General features: G+C 44.1%; 2 protein-coding genes across 3 annotated transcripts in view; one reads left to right on the top strand and one right to left on the bottom strand.

Moving 5' to 3' along the window:
• Positions 1-1,590: 1,590 nt before the first annotated feature.
• On the bottom strand, positions 1,591-11,834 carry samm50l (sorting and assembly machinery component 50 homolog, like). Its single transcript, XM_070854067.1, has 15 exons — positions 11,687-11,834; positions 10,795-10,908; positions 9,446-9,547; positions 9,240-9,327; positions 8,918-9,024; positions 6,802-6,932; positions 6,135-6,222; positions 5,896-6,024; positions 5,696-5,767; positions 5,244-5,330; positions 4,842-4,912; positions 4,495-4,562; positions 3,936-4,082; positions 3,691-3,832; positions 1,591-2,589 (listed from the first exon to the last, which is right to left on the bottom strand). Exons 1-15 carry the CDS (start codon positions 11,705-11,707, stop codon positions 2,544-2,546), a joined length of 1,413 nt encoding a protein of 470 aa, XP_070710168.1. The 5' UTR covers positions 11,708-11,834; the 3' UTR covers positions 1,591-2,543.
• A 2,002-nt stretch (positions 11,835-13,836) lies between these two features.
• Positions 13,837-17,967, top strand: part of scube1 (signal peptide, CUB domain, EGF-like 1) — a 93,045-nt gene continuing 88,914 nt past the window's right edge. For both annotated transcript variants that reach the window (XM_070853678.1, XM_070853677.1), the window contains exons 1-2: positions 13,837-13,924; positions 16,445-16,567. In XM_070853678.1, coding sequence (XP_070709779.1) covers positions 13,837-13,924; positions 16,445-16,567 — 211 coding nt within the window. The remainder of the gene's footprint in view (positions 13,925-16,444; positions 16,568-17,967) is intronic.

Here is a 17,967-nt window from a genome sequence, read left to right as displayed (position 1 = left end):
TGTCGTGTTGGTGTAAGGATGCAGCGTTGTAAAGGCAAACAAAGTGCAGTGCACGTGTAGCTTCTAAAGTAGGGCCACTTTTATGTACAATATTAAATTCTTATTTCTAGCAAAAACATAATCAGAGCAGTAGTGGAGTAGTTTGATAACACTTAAAGTTAACGTGTTGATGGAGGACTGTAAGTCTTCTAGAATATCTGTTTAAATTCTTAATTGATTCATTACTTAACATATTTCATTTATTCCCATTCTGCCCTGTGCTGGTTCTCACTCCACAGTCTAATAATAAATGGTGTTTTCTATTTGTCAGACTGAATTCTATTCAGGAGCTTGAGTCATTTTTAAGACCGCAGCGGTCATTAAAAGTAGCCCTTTGTGTTGAATTTGGAGAAACCACCTGTGATATTAGTTGTTTTGACCTATTTAAATTGTTCCTTTTAGAGCCGTTCATTGAACACAGCTGGAAGTTTGACAATTTTGCCAATACACCTAATTTGCAAAGGGGATTGAATAATTTTAAGTGAAACTGTACTCAAAAATGTGTTAAAAAAAAAAAAAAGAGTACAAAATGTATTTCTGTTCTGTTTCTCAACCCCATGATGTAAAAATAACCCGTGGCCCTTAGACTGACAGTGCTAAGAACCATTCTTTGTATAGGCCATGGCAGTGCATTCATTGAAGTTAAGGTGTAAAAATACTTTATCATATATACAATGTTCACCTCCTTTAACCTCAATTTCTTTTGCACGCTGGCACTGTTTTGTACCACAAGAGCAAGATACAGTGTTCTTCTGCACAGTTTTTTTGGAAAGGCCCTAATTTTCCACCCATGAATACTTGGGTTGCAAGGTCACCTTTGAATCAACCATTTCCAGTACAAACTGCTCAATGTTTAACCACAAAATCCTTTTAAATAAACGGCCACCGCTCTGTATTGTTATAGATGTTGCAATTTTTAAAGATCTAAGGTTAACTTTGGCCCGGAGATCTTACCAAAACTGTTCTTAAAAGGTACGGTGTCCTTCTGCACCACCAACACCCTTTTCAGGGCAAAGATAAACTTCCAAGTAATTTTGTTTTTACCGTGCTCGTGTAGCTCCAGATCTCTACGGCGTTCACCTGCTGTACACCTGCCCAGACTCCCACACAGAGCACGCTCTGATCAAACACATATCTAGCATCAACCGAACTCAACTGCCCTGCACAGGTACCTGTGGAGCAAAGATTAGAACGGTCAGCTCACAGCATGCAGGGAGGTAGGGCTGCAGCACACACTTATTCGTTCACCATGTCCAGTTTAGGTTGGACTGACCCTGCAGACCTGCTAACTTCTTCCACCCATTAGGTACGCCTTTTTAGAACACAGATTATAATGCTCCTGTAAACTTCTTAACTTTTAGATGAGATGCGAGGTGTGTAGTTCAAAATGTTCTAAGAAGCCTTAATGAAGAAAAATACCTCACTTTTAAGAGACATAAAGCGCAAACACATATGAATTTTAGGACAGAAAACCAAGAGCTGGTTGTTTTTCCCCCACTTACTGTAATTGTGTGTACACGACAACCACAAATGATCCAAAGAGAACCAGGGGAGCATCTGTGATTTATTTGTGAACAGCTTCAAAAACATCAAAAAGACTTCTAACAGTAAGAGCACTGGTGGTGGATGTTGCTCAGACGTGGGTGAAGGTGGGGCTGGGGCCTCACAACAATCTTTTGAACAAACTGCTTTGGCGTGCGGGTCGACTCCCCTCTAAAAACAGCTGGCACTGCTCTGATTCAAAAGCGATGCTCTTTCTCGTTTCATATCCCCCGCCGGTCGCTGCCGCAGTCGTTCGGCTGCAGAGCAGAACTCGGCAAAAACTCGTCAGGTCAGAAGAACGCGTACGGGTACGGTGACCTGTCAAACAAAACAAGTCCTGGAACGCACAAAAAAAACAGGAACATGCCCAAAAACTTCTAACATTCTTAAATAAAGTTACTTCGTGCCACCACGGGAATTTGCAGTGGGTGAAATGAACCAGTGAATAACTTTTCCACAGGCAAGGTGCCAGTGCTGGAGATTTCAAATCAAGGCTCATATTTAAAAACAATGCCATAACTCAACAATCTATCGAGGAGAATTAAAACTACTGATATGCAAGTGGAAATTTGGTTGGAAAGATTAACCATGATTGTATTTTTGTAGCCAGAGTCATTACCTGTGGTGGTAAGTAAAGAAATCTAGACTGTAAAAACCCGTTCAGTTTGTACTGTGAACGGCTTCACTAGTTGCGTGACCCAGCACTGATACCTTGTTGTTCGAAAGCTTTATCTGATACATATCAAAGGAGGGCTCTGTGTGTGTGTGTGTGTGTGTGTGTGTGTGTGTGTGTGTGTGTGTGTGTGGGGGGGAGTGGGTCAGGCATGTTTTCCCAGGACGCAGGACCCATGCTTTTGTGTTACACACTCTACAACAAGATACAGGTAACAAACAACAAGACATTTTCCCACTTCATGTCACAAGCCTCTGGTGGAATACTGGTGGGCAGTGGAGTGGTGAGGTTACAGAAAACGGATTCCTGCTCCAAACTGGACGCCGTCACATATCCTGTAGGAGAGATCAGTTAAGGGCTACTATCAGACCATTCCTTGTATTACATAGCATTTCTAAGTTTAAAGGTTGGAGCAATATGAGCCACAGATATCGTGTTTAGTATTTCACACGTTTTTCTTTCTTGGCAGCACCACGCACCTATGTTACCCACAATGCAACTTGACTGTTTGGTCAAAGATTCAGTTGTTGTGCTAGTAGGTGCTAGCGTGAACCTGGAGCTGATAGCCTCGGGCACAGGTAAGCAGCGGGCTATAGAGGTCTGATAAGCTTCCTCCCACCTAAAAACGTCTTCATCTTCAAACTGACTGAGACAGACAGACGTCTGACTGAGACGTCTATATCCAATATACGGTATACAAGTTTGACATTAGCAGTAGCACTTCCCTCACATTTAACAAGCTACAGATGCTGATGAAAAGTGGTCCAGCCTACTTTGCTTCATCTAAAGCAGGGGGGTCAAACTCGATCAAAGAAGGGGCCAAAATTTAAAACACAGTCTAAGTCACAAGTCTAAAAGTGACTATTTTATTATAGTATATAATATAATAATATATATTTTCTTCACAAATATGAATTTAAACTCCAACAACTTTTCCTCAATACAATTTTTAATTCTTTTTTTCTTTGTTCTTGTACTTATCCTGATGTTTTGTCTCACAGTGCTGTCTTGTATTTATATTCTTTAATTACGCCCACATCAGCTCCACAAACAGGACACACAGGTTTACCTCCGATAGACAAACAGGTAAAACTCTGCTGTGAAAGTCTCTGTGTTCAAAGTCCACATTTCCTTTAGCCATTTATTTTAGGGCTGGCTGAAGTGTCGCTATAAAGACGCTGATCGGAGTATCACTATATCTGCGGGAGGGAGGTTTCTGTACGGGTCCTGACTAGCGCGGCAGCTATCCAGTGCATTGTGGGACTTGTAGAGGTGGGAGTGCTATTTACCGGCGGGCCATTCTTAATAGTCACATGAAATTATCTCGCGGGCCGTATATGATGGTATCGTAGGTCAGATGTGGCCTTGAGTTTGACATGTTTGATCTAAAGCATGCTAGTCCTTTTTTCTTTTTTTCTGTGCGACTTGTAGTATACCTGTCTCCACTCTGGACTCCCATGGGCACACAGTAGTTGAGCTCCAGCCTGGCAATGTTCCCAAGCCGCAGCACGATGCCCGCTCCGTATGACCAGCGAATACACTCGGCTAGTTTCTGAATGTGCGCCCGCGGACCATCACCTGCACACACAATAGTCAACATGTTACAACACACTTGGGACGTCTGAAGCAATCGAACATTACTAGATTTCAGTGTATCCGGTAATATTTTCAGTCCACTCACCGTAGTTCAGGTTGCAGAGGTTGCCTGCGTTGAGGAAGAAGTGCGTCCTAAAAAGGTCCCCAAAGCTACCCTTGCCTGGTCTGAAGGGCAGTGGAGTATAGAGGTGCAGACCGCCTGCCCAGTAAGCCTCTCCACCCAGATAGTCCCCTGTGACACACAGCATTAAACCAAGATAAGTTGCTGTAGTACACTACCTGATGGAACACATACACATCTGTCCTATGGCACAAAATGCCCTCTGTGAGGCGGGCTGATACACTATGTTTAGGAGGCTTTGTAATTCCTCCCAAAGGCCAATCCAAATCCCTCCATACCAGCTCGTCTAACCATATCTTTAGTATAATTATTCACCACTGCAAAGAACACATTTAAATCTTAATCTCTTTTTTTAGTCATTAAACATTGCTGTTTTGCATTTTGCAGCAATATCTTAATTATTTGAAGTTACAGCTGACATTACACATGATTTGTTTTACATTTTGTGGGTATTCAGCACTTTTTTCCACTGTGGAAAGCAATTTCTTTAGTTAGTTTAGTTAGTTAGTTTTCCTGATTCTACCTTCACTTTGTGGCCCAATGCTGTACATCCCAAACCCTCGTACGCTGGTGGGTCCTCCGAGATAGAACCTTGACGAAATGCAAAACTATCATTAAAATATCCTCTTAGAATACAGCGTTGTCTTAAAATGACTAAAAGTGAGGAGATTGATTGTGCAAGGTAAAATGCGATGTAAACAAAAAAGTTGAAATGATAGTTCAAGTTTGATTTAAGTATTTTTAAAATAGATGCTTAACATTTTGAGAGCAATCTCTTCATAAAAAAAAAAAAAAACAACTGTTAAATATAAGGTCTCCTACGGCGGCCAGAGTCCGATCACATGTCAGAGCCAGATGCATCAGATGTACCTGTCAGCGATGCAGGATGGCTGTCCTCCCAAAGGATAAAGCATTCCACCCCACAGAGAAGCAGACAGGACCTGACAGGACACACAATATTCCTTTTACATTCCAAACAAACCAAACGTTGCAGAAAAAGAATGCAGTGAAGCAGAACATGACAAAAAAATTGAAACTAATTTAACAGTTTCTCTTCAACTTTAGTGCTGCTTTAGCGCCCACTGGTGGTTCTTTAATGCAACTAAAATTACAAGTGCACCGTGGCAAATATCACTACAATCAGATGTCGATGAAGAAGCTGGAGAAGAGGCTTGAAGCTTTATAATACATGGGGCTATAGGGCTTGTCGTCTAAAACCCTAAAATAGTAGCTTTCAGAAGCAGAACCCTTTTAGATAAGTTTCTATCTTACCGAGTCCCAGAGGAGCCGCGTGTTGACCTGCAGCTCAAAATCCTCTTTTAAGAAGCTGGCGTCTCCACCGGTGTATCCAGCCAGTTCCTGCAGGCCAAAGACACCTCAATAAGTGGACAGAACAGGAAGAATATATCCAGTTGTTTCCAGAGACTAGAGAATACGTGGTCTTTGTTGTCAAATATGCCTCACTCTGTTATAGCTTATATAAAATGCCTACAAGCTCATCATTCATTTTTCAAGGTGGGAAGAAATTAAGATTCCAGATCTGCTGTTCCTTTGTCATGTTACCCTGATGAAATACACAATAAATCTTTGGCACCAACTAATACTACTGTTTTTCCCTCAGTAGACAGGTCATCTATTCTCATAATTAAGAGAATAATTCTGAACACAGTGAGACAATCCAGGTGTGATTGTTCTGTATGGTTCCTACATGTGGGCACACTTACTTGGTTGATCCGGAGTAAGGCACCTCTGCTGGGGTAAATGGCAGAATTCCTTGAATCAACTGACATTGTGTGCTGCAAATAAACAAAACGAGCTGTGTTGAACTGGTGCAGAACAAAAAAACGATATACATCAAAATACTATGGAAAGGAAAAGTATCTTTCAGGTGTACGAGGAGCCGGGAAAAGGCTTCAGGATGTACCGAAAGGGCAGATTTCAGCGAGTGTCCGCTCTCCTCTCGCACGGCAAAGGAAGCACTGCGAGCTAGGCAACCCAGCTCCCTCCATACGCCCTCCCACTTCAATGTGTGGTTGGTAATTCCAAGAGGAAACTGCAGCGGCACAGGGAGGTGGAGAAGATGGTTTTAGTTTAAGTAAACCCACCAGTTACACTTTTTCTTGATAAGAAAGCCCAACAGTTGTGTGTGTGTGTGTGTCTTACACTGAGTTCTGCAGACATGCCTCGGTCCGTCTCTTTTAAAGAGCTCCATGGGAACTGCCCGGTGACTTTGTAAATATTAAGGGTGAGGCTGAAACGGAGGACACCAAGTCTCAAAAATAAATAAGAACTCAAAAAAACTCAGCTTGGTACTGCAATCTAGTTCAGCATCCAAGATTTCAGAGTCAGCTACCTCGAAACCATTGCATTCACTGGATGTAGTCAGGACAGCTGTGCTTTCTTGAAGGCACCATCAACAGACTCAAAGCATTCAATAGTAATATACCTGATCTGTATTTAACAAGGAGGCAGCATGGTGGTGCGGTGGTTAGCACTACTGCCTCACAGCAAGAAGGTTCCAGGTGTGAATCCACTGGCAGGCAGGTTTGTGGTTTGAGCCTTTCTTTCTCTCCCTGTACTTGCATGCCTGGCTTCCTCCCACAGTCCAAAGACATGCAGGTCAGGTTAATAACTCTAAATTGACCATAGGTTTGAGTGGCCATAGTGCTCAAACAGAACAGGATGACGCTTTCACTATAGCTGCACCATGAATTGTTTGGGATGTTAAGATTTGATTTATCTTATCAGGTCTACTACGCTTAATGTGACAGGGCTTTTACTTCTAGCGGACAGCGAGATAGGTGGGTTCTGATCTGTGTCACTGACATACTTGCGTTCAAAGTGTCCAGGCTGGGGCTTGAAGAATGACAGGCCATATGATGTCTCCTTGGTCCCATAAGAGAACTGGAAGGTGAGTTTCTCAGCTCGCCCCAACATGTTGGGCAACTTCAGACCCAGCACCTGGAAGACGGGACACATGTAGTTAACTGATAACCAGTCACTTCTGCTTAAACTGCAATAGCACAACAAAAATAATAATAATAGGAACATACTGGAGCAGCTGCTTGTCCGTCTCCTGAAACCACAGTGTGAACAAGCACCCAACCCCCTACAGTTCAGACACCAGGAAAAGGGCTCACTCACGTAGACGGAGCCAGGTCGATATGTGACAATTATGTTCTTTGAATTTTCAAGTACTTTCAACACCATCCAACCTCCCACGCGAGAGACAAGCTCCTTCACTTCCTGGATCACGGATCACCTGACCGGACGATCAGTTTGTCAGGGTGAGGAAATGCATCTCTGGGACGGTGGTGAGTAGCACAGGGGCTCCACAGGGGACTGTTCTGTCTTCATTCCTGTTCACCCTGCACACATCAGGCTTTAAATATATAACTCTGAGTCCTGCCACATCCAGAAATATTCTGACGACATGCTATTGTGGCGTGTGTGAGGAAGAGACAGGAAGGGGAGTACAGGGACCTGCTGAGAGCATTTAGTGACTAGAGTGAGAAGAATGGCCCCCTATGAACACCTCCAAGACAAAGGAGATGGTTGTGGACTTTTGCAGGTCACACCCACACTTCACCCAGTCAGCATTCCAGGAAAGGACCGGTCCCTGATTACAGATGCCCTCTACAGAAAGGGACAGAGCTGGCTATTTTCCCTCAGGAGGCTCAGGTCCTTGGATGTCTACAGTGAAATGTTGCACATGTTCTCCCGGTCAGTGGTGTGCTGCAGCCTGCTGGGGAGGTAACACGACAACTAAGAACACCGGGCGGCTGGACAAGCTGATTGAAAAGACTGGCTCAGTGCTGGGCAGGAGTCTGGGATTCACTGGGGATGGTGGTGGAGAGACGCACATGAAGCGAGCTGCAGGCCATAATGGACACCACCCTCAGCCGCCCTCTTCACCAGACCCTGGCAGCACAGAGGAGCAGCTGCAGTGGACGGCTCCTGTCGCTGCAGCTGAGGACTGAGCGGTGCAGAGGGTCCTTTGTACCCACAGCCATCAGGCTGTGCAACACCTCAGTCAAGAGCAGTGGCTCATGACCCACCCACTCTCTCTTATCTGTCTCCAAGCTTGACTTTTCAACGAACAGCGTGGCCGTGGCAAGGTCTCAAATTTCGGTATCGCGCCAGGAAACAGGAAGCGGTCTAGAACTTAACTGTAGATGATCAAATCTGCACCAAACTTCACAGATTTGTCCCGTCCTGAAGACGTCGACATGTAAATATTCAGTTAGCCTTAGCGCCACCTATTGGCAACAGGAAATATCATGCTTTCTACTTGGATGTCCCCTGACAAGCTGCTTTTACAGATCCACCTCAAATGTGGTCAGAAAAGCCCAAAGACCTTCATGATGCTTCATAGTGAAAATTGTGAGTTTTCATCAAAAGGCGTTGCCGTGGCGGTGCAGCGTATTTCGATTCTTCGCCATGAGAAATCAACCTGTTGTAACTTGACTCCACGAGGTTAGAGCTTTACCAAATGTCACATGTTTGGTGACAGTCCAGACCTCAAGACATCTACGTCCAAAAAGTCTCAAGAAGTTGCTGATGCTTAATTGTGAAGCTTTCAAGTTTTCATTAAACACTGCTGCCATGGCGACGTATTGTTGCCATGAAACAGGAAGTTGCTTTAGAAGGGCTAGGCATGGTTGAAACTTCACCGAATTTGGCACACGCATCAGGAGCTTTGAAATGTCTGTACTTGTGTAACACCTTTTGCAATTCAAATTGCAACGTTGTTGAAGTTTCATGAAATGCCCTAGACGGGGAGCGGTGTTGAAGTTTTGCCCTACAGTTGCCCAAAAAAACCTAACTCAGCCAAATTTCTGATAATCATGAATAAGTTGTAGTTACTGTATAGCAGTCTAATACAGAGGCTTCTCTTAATGCCTGAGAACTGTTAGATAAAAGGGCCCAAGTGTTGTTTCGCTCACCATGCTTCCTTCGTTGTTGCCAACCATGGTGTTGTAGCTTCCTGTAAGCCTCTTTATCTCTGTCACCTCAAAAGTTACATCCAGACCATTGGGCAACGCATCTGTACCTGAGGAGGGAGAAGCAATGAGGCTGAAGAAGGTGTGTTTCTGCAAATACACATCAGCTCAACCTTTGGGCTAGGCAGGGAATCCATAACACTAATCTGATATATGTAGAAAAGCCCTGTTCTATTCAGAAAGAATTCTGGAAAATGTATTTCCTTTAACATTTAGTTTATAGGGTCTAGAATGCAATTCTATTATTTTTGCTGATAAGAATTACCTTCAGACGTATCAATAAGAACCTCGACCTCTTTGAAGATTCCCAGGCGAAGCAGCTTCTGTCTGGCGATGTGAGATTTTTTCATCACCTGTAGCCGAGACGGAAGAGACACTTCCTCAAATCCCCAAACTTTTTTTAGAATCTAAGACTAAATCAGTTCAGATTGCTATCGTGCCTTCATGAGCAATACTGTCATAAATACATACATCAATAAGGTTTTTGGCATGAAAAACATCAGAGATCTCGTAGCCAAGCAGATCCTCTTTAGTTCTTCCAAGGCCCTGGATGTTGACATGTTGGACCACCACCTGTAATCAAAGATATTTTTTATGTGGATTACTTTCATGTTGTCATCACCACAGACAGATGAAAACAGACCTAAAATGTATTCAACTTCAGGTGTTTGCCTCGGCCGTAGTTTTGTAAGATTTTCCTTGAATGCGATTGCAAGTGAAAGCTGTTTTTAGTACATATGTATGTTATATTATCTGTCCAGTAAGTATCCTTCTCTAAAACTGTTCATGAAGAATTAGATTTGCTCACTTTTCTTAACAAACAGAAGTAAGCCACCATCGCATTAAAGCATCCTAAACATTGTCCTTCGGCCCCTCTGCATAATAAGTAAAGATTTCTGCAGAGCTGATGAAGACTAAACACACAAACACTGCCAAAGCAAACTATACAACATCTAAAGTGAACTGATTTCAGAGTTGAGACATCAGTTTAACCCTTCAGAGTCTGGGGTAAAACTTTTACCTTTGTGTTTCCCATTAAAAGTGCTTAGCTTGCCTTTCTTTGTGTCTTTCTTTTCAGCACAACCTCACCTATGTGATTCTACAAGTATTTCTTTATTTTGACAGAATATATGGACACACTGTATGTAAAAGTGCAAAAGAAACACAAAATCCCAGCAGGAACTAGTTGGATCTTTGGAGGAGCGGGGGTCTGCGGACACCTCCTCTCGTTCGTCTTCACGTGCAGCATCCACTTCATCCTCTGAAAGGAGTCTTCCTCAGAATCAGAGCGTTCTTCCCCAGATTCAGCATCTTCTAACTCGTAGAAGAGCTGTAGTGCGCGACTTCGGCTCTTCATAAATTTAGTCTTAATAGGCCAATCGACAAAATTCAAACATTTGTAAAAAGTTTGAAGTGTCCGCTTTCCAACAGTCTTTGAATTGAGCACCTGCGTGCTTGTGTCACAGCTTTACATTTTCAAACGTGCGACATGTGACTTTGACGCCGTGTGGCGGTCCTAGACTCCGAAGGGTTAAAGAGATGGCAAACACTAATTGGAGAATTATGAATAGAGAAATATCTCCACCAAAGCAAACCACAATTCAAATTTGAGAAACGAGTAATCTGTAAAAAGAAAGCTTCCACCTAAAACAAATGTTGTACACAAAAATGTTATGTTGTTAGAATAATCTTATAACCTATATCCATTGACACAACTCACCAGAGGGATGTCGTGCTTTGGACGACTACTATACCTCTATTTTTTAAAATTGCACAAGAGCTACCATGATGCTAGTGCTGAAACTAACGCTAGAACTCACGTCTTTGTTCTCAAGGATCTCCTGCTTGGACCCCTGCTCCAGTTCTGGAGGATCCATCAGATCGTCGGGGTTGACACCCAAGTCCCTGCCCTGCATTGGGAGAGGATCCAGGCTCTGCACCGAAGAGAAGGACAAACACTTGAATAGCAGCCCCCTTCACAATCTAATGCAGTTATCAAAATATAGTGAGGTTTGGTGAAGGGACACATTATAGTTCATTCTAACTCGGTCCAACACAACGACATAACAAGTGTCACATTTTAAAGGGCAGCTGTCATGAAGGAGAAAGGGCAGCACAGTGGGTGGGGCTTTAAAAAAGGGTGGTGGGGGGGTCATAAAGTCTCTGCACATGGTGTGTGTTCGGTGTAAATAGACAGAATAGTCGTTGATTGATTAAAAAAAAGGTAAATGTCTCAATTAGAAGCTATTAGAGAAAAGTGCATTTCCTGGATTCAATTCCACTGGCTGGCAATACCAATAATAAAACTGTCTTCTCGTCATATTCTCGCGAGGTCTCATCTCTGTTTGATGAATGTTGTCTGTTGTCTGTCCACTAAGACATCCTCACGGTGAGTGGGCTGGAACATCATGTATCATGATACCTTCACTTGAAAATGCCGCCCTGTTAGCATTAATATACAGTCAAGTTATCTGGAGGTGAAATGACACCGTGTCGCCCACAGTTCGGTAGACACTCCACTTAATCCGCTAGCTGACTTTGTCGTTTGTCTTTTTTTCCAATTATGAGCAACAGTAAAAAAAAAAAAAAGCACAGAGTTCACAAGCTAGCGACTGCGCAGCCTACAGCACCGGCTGGGCTCCAGGGAGGTCATGGTCCCAACCCCACATAAAGGCCTATTGTCTTTATGTCTATTGAGGAAACGGAGTTTACCTTAGCGTGTACGGTTCCCATGGTAACTACCCGCGGTTGAATGCCTCTTCAGTTGGGGTCAGCTGCTCTGTTCGCGGGAGAAAAGTGGTCAGTGACAGCGGCTACTTTCTCCAGTACCAAATCTCCTTCCAGGGAGACGCCATGACAGTCCTGTGAGACCTTGTGCGGTGTTCAAGTACTCATCGTAATGTACGAAACCTCGCCGATGTTTTTCACTTTAAATAGAATTTGAATGTGTTTGTATGTTTTCTCTCTAAAAGCACCCACGTGAATAGTTAAACGCTCCCGTCAAATGAACAAGAAATACGTATTGTCAGCCTACTTGTGTTTGTTTTACCTTGGAATTGAACCAACACACAGAAGAAACACCGTTGCAGAATGAACAGGAATATAGCGACAGACAGTTCACTACTAGAATTAGGCTAAAGCTAAAAAACTCCAAGCATCCTGTGGCTTTTGTGAAGTGGTCGAACGTCTGCCGTAAAGCAGCGACGACAGCTACATTGCTGCAATACTGGGACAATGTAATGTATTAAATACCACAATGTATTAAATTAGTAGCACTACGGTCGTTGCTTACACACTTCTTGCTCTTAAAGGCATCACCTTGTGTTCTCTCTGTGATTGGATAGAAAGAATACTTCCCTGAAGTGGGCGGGACCAAAGTCGCGATGAAGGAGCTTCTCCAGCAGGTGGGGCTGTTTGTCCTTTTTTCACAGACTTCAGCTCCACAGATCGACTTCAAGCTGAGCAGAAACTTTCACAATCTGGATAAAAACACGTGCAAATCCCACCACTGTTTGGACAGTGTTTATTTTTTTTAATGAGAAAAATAAACCACTATATTCACTATTACACACTTAAAGTGACCAAACTTTGATCCTTGAACTTCCACGGTTGCTTCGTAAAAAACAAGGAATGTTCTTGTCATTTTAGACAGACACCAAAAAATGAGGATCACCATATTTACCGTGACATTTTTTTCTCATTTTTGAGGTAAATGAATTCTTGTTGACCCTTGACATAGCTGGATTAACCTGCTGGTGACATGTGGCCCCTGTTAAGGCTGCCTTTACACAAATTTCCCCCAGCATATTTTGCTCCAAGTCCCACAAAGCGGCCACTTTTCCTACACTTGAATACAACCCTGCCCGAGGTTTGTGTGTTAGTTAGCGTCACTGTCTTTGGAATCTGAGGACAAGATGGACATAAAGACAGCAGACCAAGGAATGTACCCCACTTGTTTCATTTTGTTGGTTTTCTTTTGTGTGTGTGTGTGTGAAATATTTTAAATTGTCACAAATAATAATAATAATCCAAACTCGACCCTTGATGTTTAATCGCTGGATGTCAATATCTTTTAATCCTAAACTTAAATAACCTGTCATGATTCAGAAGGAAGTGAAGGAGAAGGATGTTAATGAGGTGGTCACTGGATCTTACTGTGAAATCAAGCAAGAGATGGATCTTTTTTTTTTTTTTTCTCCTTGTGACCCCTCGAATCCAATCTTGACCCCACCACAAGTTAAACCAGAGAGGTGTTTTTACAGACTGACCTGGCGAGGAACGAGAAAATGGCACAATTAGAGAAAAGTCAGTCAAAAGTCATTTGGACATTTTGGGAGTTCTAACCTCAGACTGGCTATAAATCCCATTTGCAGTAAATTATGGAAATTACAGTTTGTCTAAATGATGTATTTATGTGTATCCATTTGCTAACTTATTTTATTTTTATTCAACTTTTTTTAATTGAACCTGTTATGGCGCTGTGCACCTATTTGCTCATAAAATCTCTCTCTCTCTCCCTCTCTCTCTCTCTCTCTCTCTCTCTCACCCCCGGCCAAAACAAGCCAATCACAGCGCACGATGAGCCTCCACTCTCTCTCTCCTGATGTTCCTTCCCTCTCTCTCTCTCTCTCTCTCTCTCTCTCTCTCCCACTCCACCAAAACCGGTCCTCCTCCTCTCCTGTCAGGGACACACACACACACACACACACACACACACACATCCCCACACACACATCACCCACACACACATCCACACTCACACACACACACTCACACACACTCACACACACACACACACACACACACACACACAGTCCAAACCCCCAGTAAAGCCCTGCTGTATCCTCACACAGTCTGTCAGCATGGGGAGCGCTTGTTTTTTCCGGGACGTGTGTTTGTTTATCCTCCTCATAAATACTTGCAGGGTGATGGGGAATGTCGGAGTCTCAGGTAAGAGCTCATCTTTCCTCTTTTGTCTTTCTGTCTGTTGTTGTCAAACAGCAAGTTGCGGTTCTTACTGCTCTTTTTTTTTTTAAGGGGAAAAGATGGGAACATGGCTGAAAGAGGTGTACTCCAATGATATCAGTGGAGATTTAAAAAAAAAAAAAAAAAGAAAAAGAAAGCATGGCACAGGAAAGGACACTTGAAACTTGACATCTGGCTGCATTGGAAATCTCTCTTTAATATTATTATTCTCATCCCATAATGTACTTTGTGGCGTCCACATGTTATCCACTGTGAGCTGCAGCTTAACGGCGCTGAAAACTCACGTTAGCGGACTTCCACTAATGGAATCTGGACACAGATCGTGCCTGCTTTTATTGAAATATCATCACCGGTCTTCACATCACCATTTTTCACGAAATGCGCAAAAACGCGATTCCCAGCCGGGTCCACCGGTCTCTGTCCCAGGCTTCACTGGAACTTCTCTTTTCTGCGCGTAAAAGCCACATTTTAATCGGAAGCCGCAGCTTGATCTCTGGGTTAGACGTTCAGTTCGCTCAGATTTTGGAGCGGAGGGGGCTGCCTGTGCTGATGTTTCACCGTCTGTACGCGCTGATTTACCGAAAGGTGGGATTAAAAGCTGGAGATCGCCTTGGCTCCGAGTTTGGTGGCCGGAGGAGGAGGAGGAGGAGGGACGTGGAGGCTGTGTGTGTGTGTGTGTGAGAGAGAGACTGTGTCGTGTGGGGTGGGGGGTTTGGGGGGAGGGAGGGGGTGAGAGAGGGGAGAGGGGTGAGGGAGAGGGGTGGGGGGCGTCAAAGTCCCGAGAGAAGAAGCAGGCAGGCAGGCAGGCAGCAGGGGCCCAATATCGAGCTGGCAGCAGCAGCAGCAGCAGCAGCAGCACATTGTTGAGCCTCCCACTGCTGTCAATGGATGAAGAGTCAATATTGAGACAGTGATCCAGCATGCAGACAAGGCTTTGTCAAAAACCAGTGGTGCTCAGGTTTCAACGGCACACAGGAAGAGGAGCTGAAAAGGAGAGGATCTTCTTCAGTGAAACACTTTCAGTGCTCGCAGCATTTCACCGACCCCTTGGACTCACTGCCGCTCTGTGGGTCTCATTCGGTGCCATTAAAAGACCTCACAAACTTTTTCTCAACGTGAAAAATATTTGTTGTAAATGCTGGTTCGGTGTTTATTTGCCTGCCTCTGTGTGGCAGGGCTGGGCAAGAGAGCAGAAAACACAGCTGAACCAAAAACAGCTTCCAGCCACCTTACCTCATTTACACACGGGCTATTAATACTCTGATGGGAGCAGAGAGTGGGCAGAGGAGTTCTGTGACGGTGCAAAGCTTTCTTTTACCGATCGATATGACAGGAGAGAGCAAAACATCTCTCTGTCTCTTTCTCCCTCTCTCTCTCTCTCTCTCTCTCTCTCTCTCCCTCCCTCTCTGGGCATGTATATGTGGACATAGTGTAATGAGTTTGCCCTCTGCCCCGGGATTCTGACCCAGATGGGACCAGCTCTTCTATCAATAACCTGATCAGTGGGTGAGCTGTGGAACCCTGTGTGACTTGAGAGCCCTCTTTCACCGACACACTAATACATAATGGCTTGACACATTTGGGAAGGGTGTCTTGAGATTTGGTTGATTTAAAAAAAAAAAAAAAAAAACATACACACACAAATTCAGTCCCATTAAAGCTGACTGAGACGATGACAGGACACGATTTCATTCAACTTCTTTTTAAAAATCGCGGGAGGAAAAACATGTTTTGGCTTAAGCGGAGTTAGACGACACATCCCAGCTAGTTATAGTCCTGCCTCATTGGTCACATGTTTCAGGTGGAGTCAACTTGTGACCCATTGTCACCAGTTTTAAGGCCCGAAGAAGAGTTATCCACTAGAGGGAGAAGGGCAAAGACTAGAGGACTGTATGATAGACAGATAGTCTGTTCTTTTTCTTCCATATCCTGGTAATATTTTTCCTACCCATCAGGTTTATCTTGCTACACCTCGAGGGGGTCCAAAACTCTAGGTTAGGAACCACTCGTGCAAGGTCAAATCATTTTGTCCTACTCTGAGGCGTAAAACAAACTAAATGAAATACTCAAAGTAACAAATATGTTATTTGAACTTTGAAATTCTTGTAATTTGATCTTAACCTGTTAGAAGGATGCTAAAGGGTCATGAGAGAGCACAGAAAGCAGAATCATCAGTGGTCCATCATTGACATGCACCAATCCAACCTTTTCTCTCCTGATCAATTCTGATACCTCAGCTCAGGGTTTGTGCTGTCACTTTCTTTTGTCCAAACGTAAAAGATGTTTACCACACTCCCTATAGAGCTCACTGGAATTATTCGTATGCATACACAAGGCTAGGGATGACCGCGGTTGGAGGCAAGGCGGTCAGCGCGAGCTCCGACACCGCTCTGGCAGAATGGTGCATTCCTAGTCATACCCAGCATCGGGGCCTTCTGAATCCACTCAGGTCGGATTAGATACTGATTTTCCATGTTTCCGCAGAGGCAGATGAGTGCGCTGAGGGTTCAGACGACTGCCACATCGACGCCCTCTGCCAGAACACGCCCAAGTCCTACAACTGCATCTGCAAGCCGGGCTACAAGGGAGATGGCAAGCAGTGCGAGGGTGAGTGACCATTCTTCTTCGTCATGCTTCTTTTTTCACTCACTTCCTGTCATCTCTACTTCCTGGTCCTATTACGGTTACATTCAGGACTCGCTGGAATTTAATGCGTGTGCCTCTTAACGCACATTCAAAGCCAATCTACATTGTGAATTCGGATTTTACTGCGAGATCGAGGTCAAGAACAGACGCGCAAATAACAGTTTGAGTCCAAAAGATTGGTGCTGGACCATTATAGTTGAGCTGTGTGTTAAGGCGATGATATAACTGCAGCGTTGTGACATCCGGTGGGACGTTACACGGGAAAAGAGACAGAAAATCTCATCAGCTTCGTGCAGCGATTGGCCTTTAATATCTCTCTCTCAAGCTCTCCTTCTCGCTTCTCACAAAGCTGCTCTCATCTTTTTTTTAAATGTGTTTTAAATGTGAGCCATCATTCAACGCATCGACATGACAGAAAAAGACACTCAAAAGGGTTTTCGGGAAAAAGAAAATTGGGATTGTGATGAGTGGGATGCAACCAGAGGGAGTATGGATGCAGACTTTTTTATCTTGCTTTTGAGTGTGGCCATTCAAATCATCTTAGACTGAGCAGAACAACGTGTTTTGTGACTTTGCGAAACGAAAACTTGAAGTGAAGCCTCGACAAATCTCCCGGTGTCGTCTTCGTCAAAATGTTACAAGCGAGCTAAGATGGCAGTTAAGTCAGTTACTCTAAATGTCTAGTCTTTTTAACCACCCAAAAAACGAAAAAAGCCCCACATTCACATTCACCCATTCATACACTGGATGTCAAAGCCACTGATGGAGGAGTATCTGCAGGGGGAAAAACAAAACCACGAAAAAGCAACACCAGGAGCGAGAAGAGTCGAGCAGAGTTGAGACGTACATGCAGTGGAAATATGGCATTAGACAGCTGCTTCACAACCTCCATATACACCCCCCCCCTCCACACACACACACACACACACACACACAAACAGGTTCCCCCTAATTAACAGGGAGGAAGTGGACTGAGTGAGGGTGTTAGGGTGAGACGGGGCAGCACCTGGCTGTGCATTCACATCTCTGCTCACTTCTGCCTCAAAGCACACCACAGCTGGAGCCCCACGGACAGCGCAGATACCCCCCCCCCCCCCCCCCCCCCCCCCCCCCCCCCGCTCCCTTTTTCCCTTTTTATGCTGAATCCCAGCTCGCTCCTACATTTATTTACTCACACACGCACAGTTGTAGGCCTGTATAATCTTTCCCCATGTACTGCACGCTCCACCGCTCATAACAAGACAGATTGTCTTCACGCAAAATAATGCCACAGTGTTTTTGCTTTTTTCGAAAAGCCATGATGACATTAAAGGGGATTATTCTGGTTTAAAGGATAATTACACTTTACCACAACCTCGGCC

Source organism: Pempheris klunzingeri, chromosome 22 (assembly GCF_042242105.1).
Source record: "Pempheris klunzingeri isolate RE-2024b chromosome 22, fPemKlu1.hap1, whole genome shotgun sequence".
In the NCBI taxonomy this organism is placed as follows: Eukaryota; Metazoa; Chordata; class Actinopteri; order Acropomatiformes; family Pempheridae; genus Pempheris; species Pempheris klunzingeri.
This window is presented reverse-complemented; position numbering and strand designations above follow the sequence as displayed.